The 15,435-nt window shown below is 40.6% G+C and overlaps 1 protein-coding gene across 2 annotated transcripts in view; it reads left to right on the top strand.

Moving 5' to 3' along the window:
* The first annotated feature begins 315 nt into the window (after positions 1 to 315).
* The window catches only part of VPS41 (VPS41 subunit of HOPS complex), a 170,888-nt gene continuing 155,768 nt past the window's right edge, over positions 316 to 15,435 (top strand). Inside the window, exons 1-2 of one of the 2 annotated variants that reach the window (XM_008703510.2) lie at positions 316 to 372; positions 8,368 to 8,406. In XM_008703510.2, the coding sequence (XP_008701732.1) occupies positions 352 to 372; positions 8,368 to 8,406 (60 nt within the window). In that variant the 5' untranslated portion in view covers positions 316 to 351. Of the gene's footprint in view, positions 373 to 7,338; positions 7,420 to 8,367; positions 8,407 to 15,435 lie in introns of those variants that run through there. The other variant, XM_008703509.2, reaches the window with a different exon arrangement.

Raw genomic sequence — 15,435 nt, 5'->3', positions numbered from 1 at the left:
TGAGGAAAACACGAGGGATTGATGGAAAGATTAAATGAGAAAATTCATGCAAAACTATAACCCCAGGGCCTGATATATAATAAATTTAGGAAATAATATCATAATCATGGGACCAGTAAGAACAACACTAAAATAAATCATGGAATTAACAATGGTTCTGTTTAGATTCCACACAGTACAACTCCGTTGAGCTTGGAGAGTCAGAAGCAGAGATGAGGCCCAACAGGCTCACCAGCTGGAAAAGACGCCCCGGTCAGATGCTGCTGAAACTACATTTCCCAGTAGCACCTGGGCCCCAGTGTCTCGGTGTCTCTCATTTCCGGGTCTGTCATGTGACTCCCCGGCGGCACCATGGCGGAAGCAGAGGAGCAGGTAAAGGCTGTAACTGCTAGGCAAGGGAGTGAGAGGCGAGGTTGAGGCGGTCGGGGCTTGGAGCGGAGCATGTAGGGGTGCGGAGCTGCCGGAGGGCGAGGCAGGCCCACGGCGGGGCGCGAGGCTGGCGAAAGTCCCTTTCCGGGAGCAGAGAGGCGGGTGGGATGGCAGCTCTTGGAGGGCACCGGGGGAAAGCGCTCCGACACACCCCCGGCGTTCGTGAGGCGGCCTTGCTTTGCCGCTGCCCCTGTGGCCTGTCGTCCGTGAAATTTTGGCTTGAAGGCAGCCTGGCTATCCTAGGGACTGACTGCCCTTGGAGAAGCGTAAGAGTTGGCTTGAGTTTTGAGGCCAGGTGACTGAAATTTAAGTTCCTTTCCAGTCGAAGTTAAGGCAGTTAGAGTTGATTTGCAAAAGGGCTAGCTAGGAGAGAGTGGATGATGCGTTTTATTTCGTACCTATTGTTTTTAGGTACAGAGCTAAGTCAGCTACGGCGTGCAGCAGTGGTTAAGTGCATTTGTTCTGGAGCAAAAATACCTAGGTCCAGTGCTGGTTCTCTTTCTTAATACGTGACATTGGGCTAGTTATTTAACTTTATAAGATGGAGATATTAGAGTACCGTTCTCAGAGAGTAGTTTAAGATAGAAAAAGTACAACAGTTAGAGTGCTTAGTAAAAATTGAGCTCGGTAAAAGTTACATGAGAGTATTTGTTGCTGGCAGAACATCAGATGGCAAAGCGAGTCCACACTTGGCATGTGGTGCTGGAGTTTAGATAGTAGTTAGTGATGGCAGTAGAGTTATTTTCCTACCGGCAGTGGTAGTCAAACGTTAGTTGAAATGAAAAAGTGATATCAAGAAGACAGAAAAGTGCAGACAAAAGGCCAGAACGTGAGGAAATACCTATTTTTCCATTTCCAGGGTGCTTTCAGGTTGTCAGTGTTTTAACCTTACAAATGAACAGGGTCATCAGTTTCCATAATTGCCTTTAAAAAGTGATTTATGATGAGCTGTACCGTAACAAAAGTTTAACTAGTTGATAATTTGTACCATCTGTAACATACTTCATTTACATAATCAAAATTTGCCCTACGTACATTTGATATATATCAGTAATTAAGAAATAAGGTAGAAATTTGGTTTGGGTGGTCACTGTGATAACAGGAGTGTTGCTACCAACCGCTGAAGCCTCCCTTTTCTGATCCAGTCACTTCAAAGGAAAAATGCTCGTTAAGCACATGTAATTTCATGAGTCATTGCGAGGTTTGATGATAGTGGTGAGATTGGTTTTCACACTGTTAGTCTTTCAGGTTGAAATATAGCTTATTTGTAGTTTGATTTAAAAGCAAAAAGCCAAGATCTTAGATAAAAGGTAGTAGAAATAGCGAAAGGTGCTCTGAGTATTTATTTACTAGTGTTTTGTGTAGAAGTTTGGCAAAGCTGTCTGATGTAAAAAGCACACGTAGGAAGTTAGTGCTATAATAAGAATGCTTTGAATTTTTATAGCACTTTCCAGTGTAAACTCTTCATGTCATATTTGGTCCTCACAAAAGAATTCTGTATGATAAATGTTTATTCTGATATATAAGTCAGGACAAGCACCTCCTATGTTCCAGAACTTCTAATGCTTCCCATTGCGCTCTGAGGAAAAGCCAGACTCCTTTAGAATACCCAAGTTGCCCTATAGGACATTGCCCCAGATGCTTCTTCTCCCTTTTCTGACTTCATTTTCCACTGCTCTTCTCTGCTCCCTTTCTGTCACTGGGCATCAGCTATATTTGGCTTTCTTACTGATACTTCAACAGGCTGACATGTTTCTACCTCGGGGCCTTTGCTCATGCTGCTCCCTTTTTTGACCCCAGATATCTGTAGGGCTTTCTCCCTCAGTTCCCTCATTTCTTTGTCCAAGTGTTATCTTTTTCAGTGAGATCTTCTTTGATCATTCCTTGGAACCTCTTTCTTGCGTTATTTTCCTCCTTAACACTTAACACTCATCACTATCCGGCATAGTGTGTTTTAAAATTTCTGTTTATTTGTTCTGTATGTTTCTGTGTTCATTTCTGTATCTTCTCCCCATTAGAATGTAAGCTTCATGATGGCAAGGATTTGTTTACTGCTGTTTGCCTGATACCTAGAATAGTGCCACTATATGTGTTAAATGATTGAATTTTACACATAAGCAAATGGAAATTCAGACAACTAAAGTAACTTATTCAGGCTTGTAGTTATAATAAACCTCCAGTCTTCTATCTCCAAAGCTCACAATTTTTCACTAAAATACCCCACCGCACCTTTCAAAAAATACTTAACCTAATCCTAATTTTTATTTATTTAATTCTTATTATTATTTTACTTTATGAAATAGAATGAGCCCCTATCACCTTAATAAATGTCTTTCAAGTCATCATTTCACCTTCGACACTTGTCTGCATACAGTTAGAGCAGGCATTCATCCCTCTATCAGTATCATTCTCAAAAAGACCAGTATTTTGTCAATTGCAGAAAGAAGCAAACATTCACAAATTGTCCTGTTTATTTTTTAAAGCTAGTAAATAATTGTACCTATATTATCAGTCCTTTGTAGATTAAAAATGGTTAGACTTTTCTCACCCTGCTTGATTTGTGCATTTCACAGTAAGGAAGCCATTAAAACCTGGCCTTTTGTGTACAGAGTTTTGAAACCTAAAAGTGCACAAAAGTGGAGTTAAATAAATTTGCAAATTGTTCTGTTCTGCCACTTTGAACCTTTTAGAAAATTTTGACATAATTTACCCCCCTAGAATGCTCTAAGAACTGGGATGTGTATTAAAATTAACTGCAATGACAGGTTAGGGCAAAGGAAGCCTTTTTCCTTGGCATCATGCACTGTAAATACAAACAGCCTTTATGATGAGCAAGACAAAACCAAATCTCTCTTAACTCTTCTGAGCGTTGTATCCTTTGGTGATTGTGGTTTTTTCCCCTTTAATTTTAGAACCCAAATAGTAAGATCTGTACTGAATTAATGTAATGTGAAGTAGTTCACATGTGAACTAGAAAATCACTTTTTTGGACGCGATTGAACATTTTTTTAAGTCATTGGGAAATCTTTGTTTATGCTGAGAATGGTGAAGGTAGTTTGCAGCAGTCACTACATATATATTATATAGTTCCCAGAAAGGACTAACAGCCTTTATTCTGCCTGGAGATCTTCTAACCAGCAGTTTTACTTAGCTTTAAAATGATTTATAGTCGACCTTCATTATCACAGATGCCCAACAGTATTTGTTTATACCTCTTTTATGGATGACGTTCTGCTTGAAGTCTGGTTGGTTGTGTATTTGTCTTGTCTCCACTACAGATTGCGGAGTCCTCAAGAATAAGGACAGAGCTTACTCATGTCTGTATCTCTCACAGAGCTAGTGCTTTACAGGTACTACGTGCTTAATAAAATATTGAAATGAATTCATTAGGGGGAGAATAGCCTTCTGAATTGAAAATGTCAATAAGTTAGATGCAGTAGAATTTGTGTTGTTTTATCTTAACTTGAAACTTTTGAAAGTTACTAATGCAAATGGATTGTAGATTACATTTCCTACATTCTGTACTCTGCCATTCCCATAACGCTTTCATCTTTCCAACCAACCATGAGGGAACTATTAAAATATTTGATCAGTCAGACCACCTATTCCTTGACAAGAGAGTAGAGTTTCTTTTTTTTTGAATTTTCCCTCTACATTTTAGAATTTGAGTAAGTGTTATCCTTATTATCGTAGAGCATTTACTTATTATCAGACGGCAGTTCACGAGCACCTATACTCCCATGTGATTGTGTCCCGTTTGTAAAATAAAAGTCAAACCGACAAATATTTGCCTCAGTTTGCTTGCCTGCCAACTGGGCTATTTACTCTCCAGAAGCCTTTTGAGTAGGAAATGAGATAAAGTATGTTAAAGTGGCCAGCTCCAAGTGTCTTCTATGTCAGACAACAGTTCATCCACACCTGGGCTTTGCTCAAGTATGCAGTATTTCTTTCTCTCTCTCTCTTTTAACAACTTGATCAAGATCTATTAAAAGCAACTTCACTAATAACTGAAGAAGAAACAAAGCCCCAAACCAGAGTTTGCTAAAACACAGGATTAGAGAGGTTTCTAGAGGATTCACTCTTTACCATCATGTAACCAAACTGTAGTCCCAAATTAGCTTAGCTGGACGTGCTTCTTGCCTTATGAGTTTTTCCTCTCCTCTTTGTCTGGGCTGGCTAGCTGAAGGCCAGTGTCACCAGCTGATTATTCGTGGTCTCTCTAGTAGCCTCGTTACCACCTTGGAGAGGGAGCACTCCTCAGGTCTGGGGTTCTGTGTTTCCTGCAGCTCCGCATTCTTGGCTGTTCAGTCACCCTTGCCTTTGTTTCTTCTGAGAACTTGGTTCCCTCCTCAGTGTTTTTGTTACCAAATGCTTGTGATTCTGGGCTCTTGTTTAGACTTACTGCATCAGAATCTGTAAAGATGGAGTGTTTGCCTGGGTGTTAGGCAGTTCCCCAAACTGAGTTTATTTCACTGTGATGCGAAAGTCAGATTTGGCACTGGGTCACTAGGCCGCCTAGCTGGTCCCTTTTTCCACACTGGGCAGACATCCAGGTTTTCCTTCCTTTGCAGACGACAGTGAGTGCGATAGCTGAGCCTGTGGGGCTCAGTGGGGTTGGTACCCTGAGTCTGCCCACTCTTACCCACGCCCCAGGTACTCTTTCATCTTTCCTACTCAGCCAGCCTAGTCCTCAGTGCCCCAAACTGGCCACAGCTCCTTTGAGCTTTTTGAAATGGAGGCCTCGATGATACAAGGATATCATATACATATCACATAGATATATTCTCTTACCTCTGCCCGTGTCCAACATTGGGATCTCTCTTACCCTGCCTTCCATTAAGCTTAGCTGTGTTACACAGTCTGTTCGGAAGGAGAGAAGGTGGCAGTGCAGCATTGAGTGTTTCAAGTCTATCCCCAAGCCAGGCTGATTTCCTGGGGCCTGGTCTCTGCTCTGTTTCTTCATCCTGCAGACGTCAGAGCTGGCCTTCCTCTCAGAGCTGGCCTTCCTCGGGCTCCAGCTTACAGTTCTCCCCCAAGTTCTGCACACTCCCCCACCCCCTGCCACAGTGTGTATAGATTCAGAAGGTCACATGTCAAGGCACCAAGATTCGTGGATCTGTGACTGAGTTTAAGGGATTGATTTGCAAAAGAAGTCGTTGCGTTTAGCTTTCAGCTGTTGCCCAGATTTTGTCCAGCTCTACATTTGTATCACTCTGTGCCTTCCAGCTTATCATGTTTGCTTCAAACAGAACAGCACAATTTTCTTACTGTGGTAAGATATACATCATATTTACCACTTCAACCACTTTTAAACATCTGATTCGGTGGCATTAAGTCCATTTGCATTGTTGTGCAGCCATTACCACCATCCATCTCTAGAACTTTCCGTCATCATAGACTGAAACTGTGTACCCATTAAATACTAACAGCACATCACCCCCCCCCAGGCCCTAGTCTACTCTGTTATACTTTCTGCTTCATATAAGTGGAATCATACAATATGTGTCTGGTTTATTTCATTGAGAGAACAGCGCAGTTTTGTAACTTACATTTTCAGGATTTGAAGTTCTTTAAAAGATAGTGTGAAGTTAAAAAATGTTGAAAACCACTGACTCTTTCTGAATTTTAACCTTACCATTCAGCCTAGCTTCCTGGATCCCTCACTAGGACATTCGCTTCCTGTCTTCTGGTTTGCCCCTCAGTCTCTAGAACATTAAGCAGAGGGGCTTATTGAGTGGATGAAGCTAAGAAATAGACTGGTTCCTGAAGTCACTCATGCATTGCTTTGGTTGGATTGTGGACAAAGGTGTGATTTTTTTTTTTTTTCAAGGCCACAGCTATGTTGGGGAGGTCTGTGCCTGTGCCAGGGGTCAGTTTGGGAGTGTCTTGGAGTAAATGTTCTCATTGATACCAGCAGCCACAGGAAGCTTCTCTGAGAGCCTGGTTTTCCCCAAAGACTCTGTTTTCTGGGAGCTGCATGCCTCGTGGTGTCGGATTCTGGCACTGCATGCTTTTTGGTACAGAGCAAGAGTATAATTCAATTTTGAGTTTTTGGTTGACATTGCTGGGTGCGGACTTAACGCTTTTGTTTTAATGAAGAACATAAATGGGACGTTTGCCCTTTTCCTCATGTGCCTAGTTGAATGGATTTCAAATAAGAAAAAAAAAATGTCCTTAGGTTGAATGGAATTTTTCTGGAAAGAGTAATCCAGTGTCCTTTTAGAGGTCTTGGGTTGGGGAATAGGAATCTAGGTGCAGGTCATTGGCATGGTTGTCAAAGCCTTGTTTTGCTGATGTTAGTAACTTAATATTCAGAAACAGTCAGGGGCGGAAAGGGTGTCAGAAGTCATTAAGTTCAGCCTTTAAGCCTCAGTGTTCTTACCTCAAGGGTCATTAGAAAATTCTAAGATGCTAGGTGCAAAGCATTTAACATTGTGGGGATATATATAATAGATGTTCAGTAAAGATGTCAGAATAGTGACTGTTAATAATAAATGGAGTGTGTCCAGAAGAGAAGGATCAGGATGGTGAGCTGACGATGGTTAGCACAGAGGAAAAACAATTTAGAAGGGCAGGCATGATACGTGTCATTAACTCTCTGGAGAACTGTCAAGTAGTAGAAGAATTGGATTTTTTATGTGTCTTATTGGTGCTAAGAACAAAAAGTTACTGTGGAGAGATTGTAGCTCCAATTTAATAAGAATTTTCTAATACTTAGGAGAACATTCAAACTAATTCGGCCACATTGGGATTTAGAGCAGATTCTGAGGTTCATCATGGATAATGATACAACTGCAGTAAAATTCTTAATTACAAGTAACATTTGTCCCCATTTTACAGATGGCCTTTCAGAGCGGGAACTGTGTTGTCCACAAGGCTGTTCCACAGGCAGCCTGCCACCTGCCAGGTTCTTCCTAATTTTCCATGAATGGAATTAAAATGTTTTCGAACACCAGATTTGTGTTTATCCTGCTATACAACTTGCACCGAGTAATATATGCATCTGACTTGCTTTAAAATGTTTATTTTTTTCCGTGAAAAATATTAGTTATATCTAAAATGTCCTTGCCCCATTTTTTTTGTTCTTTCTTTATCTCATGGATTGTTGTAAAATGCTTACATTCAGTGTCAGCATATTAGTTGTAACCTTTTATTGCTATTGATATCTATAAGTACGTTAAGTAAATCTTCATTTTGCTGACCTCTTTGAGGATGCGTGGCATCAGCAGATTCTCTCTTTCAGTGGACAGGTGAGAGATTAGCAGGATCAAGTCAATTTTTCCCTTTTTGCTTTGTTTTCTCCGGAGCAGCAAGATTCATTGTCTAGCAAGGGGGAAACTGTGTTAAATGGCAGAATTTGTCTTCCGGTTAATGGTTTAAAGAGTGAATGTAAATTATAGAGCTTGTTTGCACAATGTCTGATAGTTACCACTCTAGGGGAATTCTTTTGTGAAAAACTGTTTAAGCAAGACAGTCATTTTGACTTCACCAGATTAATAGCACAATAATTAATAGCACAAGGGCTTTTCAGTATAAGAATTGGCTTATAGATGATTTGAGGTGGCAGTTTCCTCTTCCCTTCCAAGATCAGTAAGGCTGCTTTGCCAGACCTATTTCCATTTTTAGCGAAGGAAAGAGCCTTCTGCGTACTCACCTGACAGTTCCTGGGGCCATTTGTTAACCTGCTGACCACTCGAGGGAAGTCAGCAGGAGCCAGGGGTCTGAGCGGCCCCAGAATAACCATGTCAGTCCTGCCAGATGTGGGAAGTTGTGGGAGGCCTATGAGAGTCAGACTGTGTGAAGTCCTTTCAACTGTAGTTGCAAATTACTTCCCAGAAAGGGCAGGTGGATGTTGGTGGTGGGGATGCGATAACTCTTTTCCCTTATTTTATTCTTTTGTCATCTCTTCTGACCATTTTCCCCCTCTGTGCTTTGTAGGAAACCGAGTCTCTCGAAGAATCTACAGATGAGTCTGAGGTAAGGTGGTGGTTCGGGAGCCTGAGAATTTCTTGCTCACCATGTTATCTTGAACTTGTTCTGCCTTGTTAAATGTGACATTGCTGGGGCTTGGGGTGGTAAAGTAAGGCCGTAGGTGATTGAGCCTTGGGGAAGAACATGACAGTTGTCTTTAAAAATATTAAATGGATTGACTTAAATAGGGAAAGGAATGCTTTCTCTTGATCTTGAATAGTAGTTTAACTTGAAGTGTATTGACAGTAGGAAATTTGATGCAAAGTTTTACAGACTAATCTTGACACTTAAAAAATCTGTATTTTAGGGGCCCCTGACTCTTGATTTCAGCTCAGGTCATGATCTCAGGATTGTGAGATTGAGCCCCAAGTTGGGCTCTGCACTGGGTGTGGAGCCTGCTTAAGATTCTCTCTCTCCCTTTGCCTCCTTCCCCTCCCCCACTCTTGTGTGGGCTCTCTCTCTTTCATAAATAAATAAATAAATAAATTTTAAAACAACCACTATAGGTTCTGCAGTATTTATTCTTTCTTCATTCTTTTAATGAATACGACATGCTCAGTGGTGTAATTTCTAAATCATTGAAATTATCATTTCGTAATTCATATGATTCATATGAAAATCATGAAATTCATAAAAAAGAAGGAAAGTATCTGAAAAACTGTTGAGGAGCTAAGTTGTGCTAAAGATTATATTTTAAGGAGAATAAAGTAATATATAAGGGTGGGCTTTTTAAAAAAAATTTTTTTCAAGACTATGCATAAGGAATTAGTTTAACAGAAATTAATGAACTTATCAGTTTGATGGATGGACTAATAATAAAAATTATATTTTTTCCTTTTATTATTTCATTTAGCTCAGAGGAATGAAAAAATATCTACGATAACCTGGTGGAAATTCATACCAATGTGACTGTAACCAGTATAGTCTATAAATTTAGGTTGATATTGAATATAGTTATTACATGGATTTTGTTTCGGAAAAGGTGGGCTTAAACATATTCATCTAGAGAACATCTTTTGTATTATACTGTTAGGCATTTGCAGTTTGGCTGTGAGGCATGGTTCCTAATATTTGTCCTGCCGACGACCTCTGATCCTCTCTTTGGGGCTCCTGATAAGGCACTACAGAGTTTGCTATAGATACGGTATAATACTTGCTGATGTTTTAATAAAGAACTGAAAAGCAGTTTAGCTTACTGTTCTCATTTTTGGAGATTTCTGGTTAACCATATTCTCAGAATCACTGGTATAGAATTCTGCAGTGTTGGAGTCCTGTCCAAGAATTTCATTTCAGAGGTGAGGAGGATGTTGGCAGCCACCTAAATAAATCTTTCCACATATCCTTCAGATACTAAACAGATCCACAGGGAGAGCAAACAAAGCACACATAACTCATGCCTCCTACGTAATCAGGAAACAGGGTGTGCTGTAAACTTCAGTAGAAGTGGGGAAATACAGATCCCAAACCAGCAGAGCCGGCTCTGGATTGAGTCTGGAGCTGAGTCTTGTGGAGGCCAATTGGAAATGAAGAGAGTGTAGCTGAGTCCCAGCAGGGGTGGTATACATGCAAAAGTCCCCCCATCTCCTCCCCCCCCACAGGAGGGAGAAGGCCCCACCCTGAGTGGGCAGTCCTGAGAACAGGCGTGACATCTGCTGGATCAGAGCACTGGCTGTTGGGAGAATTTAAATGACGGGGCTTGACAGGGTGTGGGACCAGAGGGGACAGTGTTGGGAAGAGGCTGGTCCTAGAGAGAAAGGGGAGGCATCCCTTGAAAGCATGGTGGTGACCTTAAAGGAAAGGGGGGAATTTAAAGGTACAAAGCAGGAAATCAGGATACTTGCCTACCCCTCTCTCACCAGTACCAAAAAAATGTACCACTTATTAAAGAAAATGTACTTCATTCACCCATGTAACTAAGAGACCTAGTAAACCATTCAAATACCTCATCCCCTTCATAGGAGCACCTATTGTTGCTGTCCGGGCAATCTGAGACTTGTAAAATTGAACGGAAATGGCAGGGAGCATCCATTCAAAAAAATATAGTAAGAAAGTCAAGTGAGAATCAAACATTGTCAGCAGAAACAAGCAGCAGCACAGCACTCCATCCTGAATTGAATGTCTTTAAACAAGTATTTGCAGATTGGAAAAACTTTTTTTTTTTTTTTTTAAGATTTTATTTATTCGACAGAGATAGAGACAGCCAGTGAGAGAGGGAACACAAAGAGGGGGAGTGGGAGAGGAAGAAGCAGGCTCATAGCAGAAAAGCCTGATGTAGGGCTCGATCCCACAACGCCAGGATCACGGCCTGAGCCGAAGGCAGACGCTTAACCGCTGTGCCACCCAGGCGCCCCTGGAAAAACTATCTTAAACCAGAAATTCTAAAACTCAGTAGAAATGGTTGAAAAACTAGGAAGGTAGGAAATAAGAGTTGACCACTCAGGAAAGACATGGAAGGAAAAGATCATTCTTGTAAAGTTGAAAAAATCGAGACCCAAAAGGTAACCTGACCGTCTAACGTCAGACAGCTGGTTTGAGGGAGAAAGGAGTTCAAACTCTAGCCCCCAGATCTGGGCTCTTTCCTTCATTTGCCTTCTGGCTCTGGTGTCTTCTGCATTGACGGGCACTGAGGGACTGTGGAGGCAGGCCTTGGGTTCATATCTCAGCTATATTTGTACCTGCTGTGTGGCCTTGCAGCCAGCTCCTCTGTTCCTCAGTTCTCTCACGTGGTTGCCGTATGTTGCCGTGAGGGTTAGATAAGATTGCTGTTTGCGAAGCGTCTTGCATGGTGCTTAGCACGTGGGAAGCACTCCACGAAAGCTGGCGATCCTCAGTCTGTCTTTTAGAAGTAATGCTGGTGCTCATTTTACAGCCTGGGGCTTCAGCTGCAGGGCTTGGAGACACTCCCTGAGACTCTGGGACCCAGGGTGGCTAGTCTCCCAGATATACAGCTTCTAGTGGGTTCATGGGCCAACAAAGGAGTCAGGCTGGTGATAGACCAAGTCTGGGCTTTTAAGTATAGTGAATTGGTTTATAATTCAGTCTTTGGAGCTGTTTGTCCTGGGTGTCTCAGTTTGAATCACTTTCCAGATCCAGGATGGAGATTGTGAGACACTGTCCTGTTGCCAAAGAATCTTTATTTTTCCTTTTCTCTTCTTCCTCTATTGCCCCACTAGATTTTTTACTGTTAATTCAGCTTTCACAGGGCAGCATTTCCTTCAAGTATTTCTACCTCTTTATTCAAGTGCTCAGATAGTTTCCATTTCTGCAAAGAACAGTGTTTAGTGTTTTCAACCATGTGTTGTAACAACTTATCTGTTTCCTTACGAAATGCGGCATTTCATATAGACTGGGCTTTTATACTGGGAAGACCCTAGCATCAGGTTATTCTGAAATTCTTCTTTAAAAAATTTTTAAGTTTATTTTTAAACATTTTTTAATTGTGATAAAATACACATAACATAGAATTTGCCACCTTGGGGCACCTGAGTGGCTCAGTAGTCTGGTAAGCGTTGGACTCTTGATTTCGGCTTAGGTCATGATCTCAGGGTCATGAGATCAAGCCCTGTGTTGGGCTCATGCTCAGTGTGGAGTCTGCTTGAAATTGTCTCTCTCTCCCCTACTGCTTGAGCTCTCTGAATGAATGAATGAATGAATGAATAAATAAAATCTTAAAAACACTTGCCATCTTAACCATTTTTAAGTGCGTAGTTTAGTATTAAGTACATCCATGTTGCTGAGCAGCCTACTTCCAGAACTTGTTCGTCTTGCAAAACTGAAACTCTGTGCCCATCAAATTACAATTCCCCATTCTTCCTCCCCCAGCCCCTGGCAACCACCCTTCTACTTTCTGTGTCTGAATTTGACTGCTCTAGATACCTCATATAAGTGGAATCATGCAGTATTGGTCGTTTTGGAACTGGCTTATTTCATTTAGCAGCATGCCCTTATGGTTCATCTGTTTTGTCGCATGTGTCAGAGAACTTCCATCTTTTTTAAGGCTGAATAATATTCCATGGTATGTCAGTACCACATTTTACCCGTTCATCCACTGATGGACACTTGAGTTGCATTTACCTTTTGGCTTTTGTGAACAATGTTGCAATGAATATGAGTTTAAACATATCTCTTTGAGACAACTGCTTTTAATTCTTTTGGCTATGTACCCAAAAGTGGAATTGCTGGATCACATGGTAATGCTGTTTTTAATTTTTTGAGGAACTCTTGTACCATTTTCCATAGAGACGGCACCACTTTACATTCCCAGCAGGAGTGCCTGGGGGTTCTAATTTCTCCACATCTGTGCCAACACTTGTTTTTTCTCTTTTTCTGTTTGTTTTTGTAGAAGCCTTCCTGACAGGTGTGAGGTAGTATTGTAGTTTTCATTCATTTTCCTGATGTTCAAGTGATATCAAACATCTCTTCATAAGCTTGTTGGCAATTTGCATATTTTCTTTGAAGAAATGTCTATTCAAGTCCTTTGCCCATTTTTAAATCGTGTAGTTTTGGTTTTTGTTGTTGCGTTGAGGAGCTTTTTATATATTCTGGATGTTAGTCCTTATCAGATAAAGATAGATAAAGATAGAGCTCTACCTGTTATGTTTATGTATAACTCAACAACCTGTGAATAGGATAGATGGATTGACATATAGATACAGATCTGTAGAGTTGTGATTTAACTCTGTCTGTATAAAGAATATAAATAATACCTAAAGAATATATCTTTCTCTATATCCCTATTCAGTTATACAGTTTCCAATATTTGAATAATTTCTCCCACTGTACAGGTTGCCTTTTCACTGTTGAGTGTATTCTTTGATGCATAGAAGTTTTAAAATTTTGATGTAGTTCAGTTTATTTTTGCTTTTCTCCCTGTACTCTTGGTGTCATATCCATGAAATCATTGCCACGTCCAGTGTCATGAAGTTTTTCCCTTAGTTTTCTTCCAACGTCTCATTTTGTGTTCAAGAAAGGAATATTAACTGCTCAAAATAGTCTGTGTTTTCTTCATTATTCTTGAAACCTGCAACCAAATGAAATTGCTGGGTGTCGTATAATTAATGTAATCGACAGTGGTGTATATGTCAGCATGTAAAACTTTTGAGAATTTTAAGTTGTACTTTGCAATTAAAGTAGAAATTCAAAACTGGAGTAACAACCAGGGGAGTAAGTATGTTATTTAATAGGTAACATAGTTAAGGGGCTTGCCTTCATGTTAATACTAAAGGAGTTGTGGCAAATTTTGTAGGATAACTAAAGTGTTCCTCGCCTCTACTATTTTTTTGCTTCTAATATATACTCTGTGTATTCCACCTTGATATGATAAGCCAGACTGTTTCTTAAATGGTGTTTTAGTCTTGAAGAATATAACACAGAAGTATGTGTTCAGAAGAGCTTCATTCCCATTTTGAAACTCTAAGCTGCTGTCAACACTTGGGGACGATTGCTGTGGTATGGGTGGTGGCAGAGTGCTACAGGAGCCCGGAGAAGTGGATGATTAGTCGGGAATGGCTTCATTTGGAGTCTTCAAGAGTTAAGTATGGAAGATGAATCTAGGCAGAGGCTGGGCAAGTCTTTGGGAAGAGACTGAGTGATGAAAGTGCACACACGTTCAGCCAACCGCGGGGAGGCACTCAGTGTGGCTGGAATGTGGAGGAAGCTGGGGAAATGAGGCTGGACAAGGAAGCTAGGGTGAGGCTGTAAAGCTACTAATATGTCAAACCAGACAGTTTGAACTTGATCTGATGGACACTGGGGAGCCAGCCAAGGCCTTGATTGTTGGGGGTGGATACAGGGGTTGGTGACAGATGAACTGGAAGGAGAGACCCATGGCAGGAAGTTCTAGTGTAAGCCCCTAAAGAGCTAATAGGGATGTAGGGATCTGGGCTCGGCAGGAGCAGAAGACAAAGAGGAAATGCTTCTCAAGTTCAGCCAAGAGGAAGTGTGGGATAGTATGTGAGAGGAACTCGGTAGGGGAGTCAAGAAGATTCCAAAGCATCTAGTTCAGCTGTGTTGTAAGGAACTGAGTAAACTCCACTATTGGGCAGTTAAAGGAAAAAGTTGTTTTAAACCGGAAGTTGATATCCCTAGATTCAGTTTTTTACTTTGAAGTGGTACTTTTCTAATCCACTGGTCACTCCTTTTTATAATGGTTTTGATCAGGCTGAAACAAATAATATGCTTTCATATTGAATATGTTTTTAATGCAAAACAAATGAGCAAGCTAGTATCTGGGATTTTATTTTGAAAATCCTACAAGTTGCTGCTTTAGAGGAGGTTCTGAGCTCTCTTTGGAGCAAAGATGGTGTAGTGGAATGAGCAGTGTTCAGAATCTATTTTGATAATGAAGATTATTACAAAAACAAACACATTTAGTGTAGGAAACAGCAGTTGGCACTTTGGTAAGCTCTTTAGATATATTCACTAGCCCAAGTTTTGGCCATGATTACTGCTTCTATTTTACAGATGATGAAACAGACTTACAGTGTTTAGGTAACTGCACAGGGTCACCTGCTGGCAAATGGATTTGAATCCCACAGTTGGACTCCGAAGCCTGGCCTTCTACTCTGTAGTTACACTGCCTCCGATTTGCCTGTGACCTAATTTTATTCCAGACTCTTCCTCTGGTTATCTTTGTAGAATTGGAGAAGATTAAAAAAAAAAAAAATCTCCCTTGGAACTCCTGCCTATGTATAAAATGATATTTGGGGTGATGTTACAGATTTTGTTCAGCTAGTGGAAAATATCAGTTTTCAGAATCTTTGAACTTTGATGCCTTGTCTAGAGAATAGAGAATTTGTTTTGCTAATTTATAGATAACATTAAATAATTGTAATAAACTCATGCTTTGCCATAAAATAATGTTATTTACTTAGAAAATAATTATAAACATTTATAAAATATTTTTAAAATGTTAGTTACTAAGTTATATCCCCTTGGAAAAGTACATTCATCTTTGCGTATGGAAATTTAGCTGCAAGAATGTTCATTGCAACTTTGTTTATAATATAAAAATTTGGAAACGGACTAAATGTCCGG

This window comes from Ursus maritimus, unplaced genomic scaffold, assembly GCF_017311325.1.
Source record: "Ursus maritimus isolate PB19 unplaced genomic scaffold, ASM1731132v1 scaffold_3, whole genome shotgun sequence".
In the NCBI taxonomy this organism is placed as follows: Eukaryota; Metazoa; Chordata; class Mammalia; order Carnivora; family Ursidae; genus Ursus; species Ursus maritimus.
This window is presented reverse-complemented; position numbering and strand designations above follow the sequence as displayed.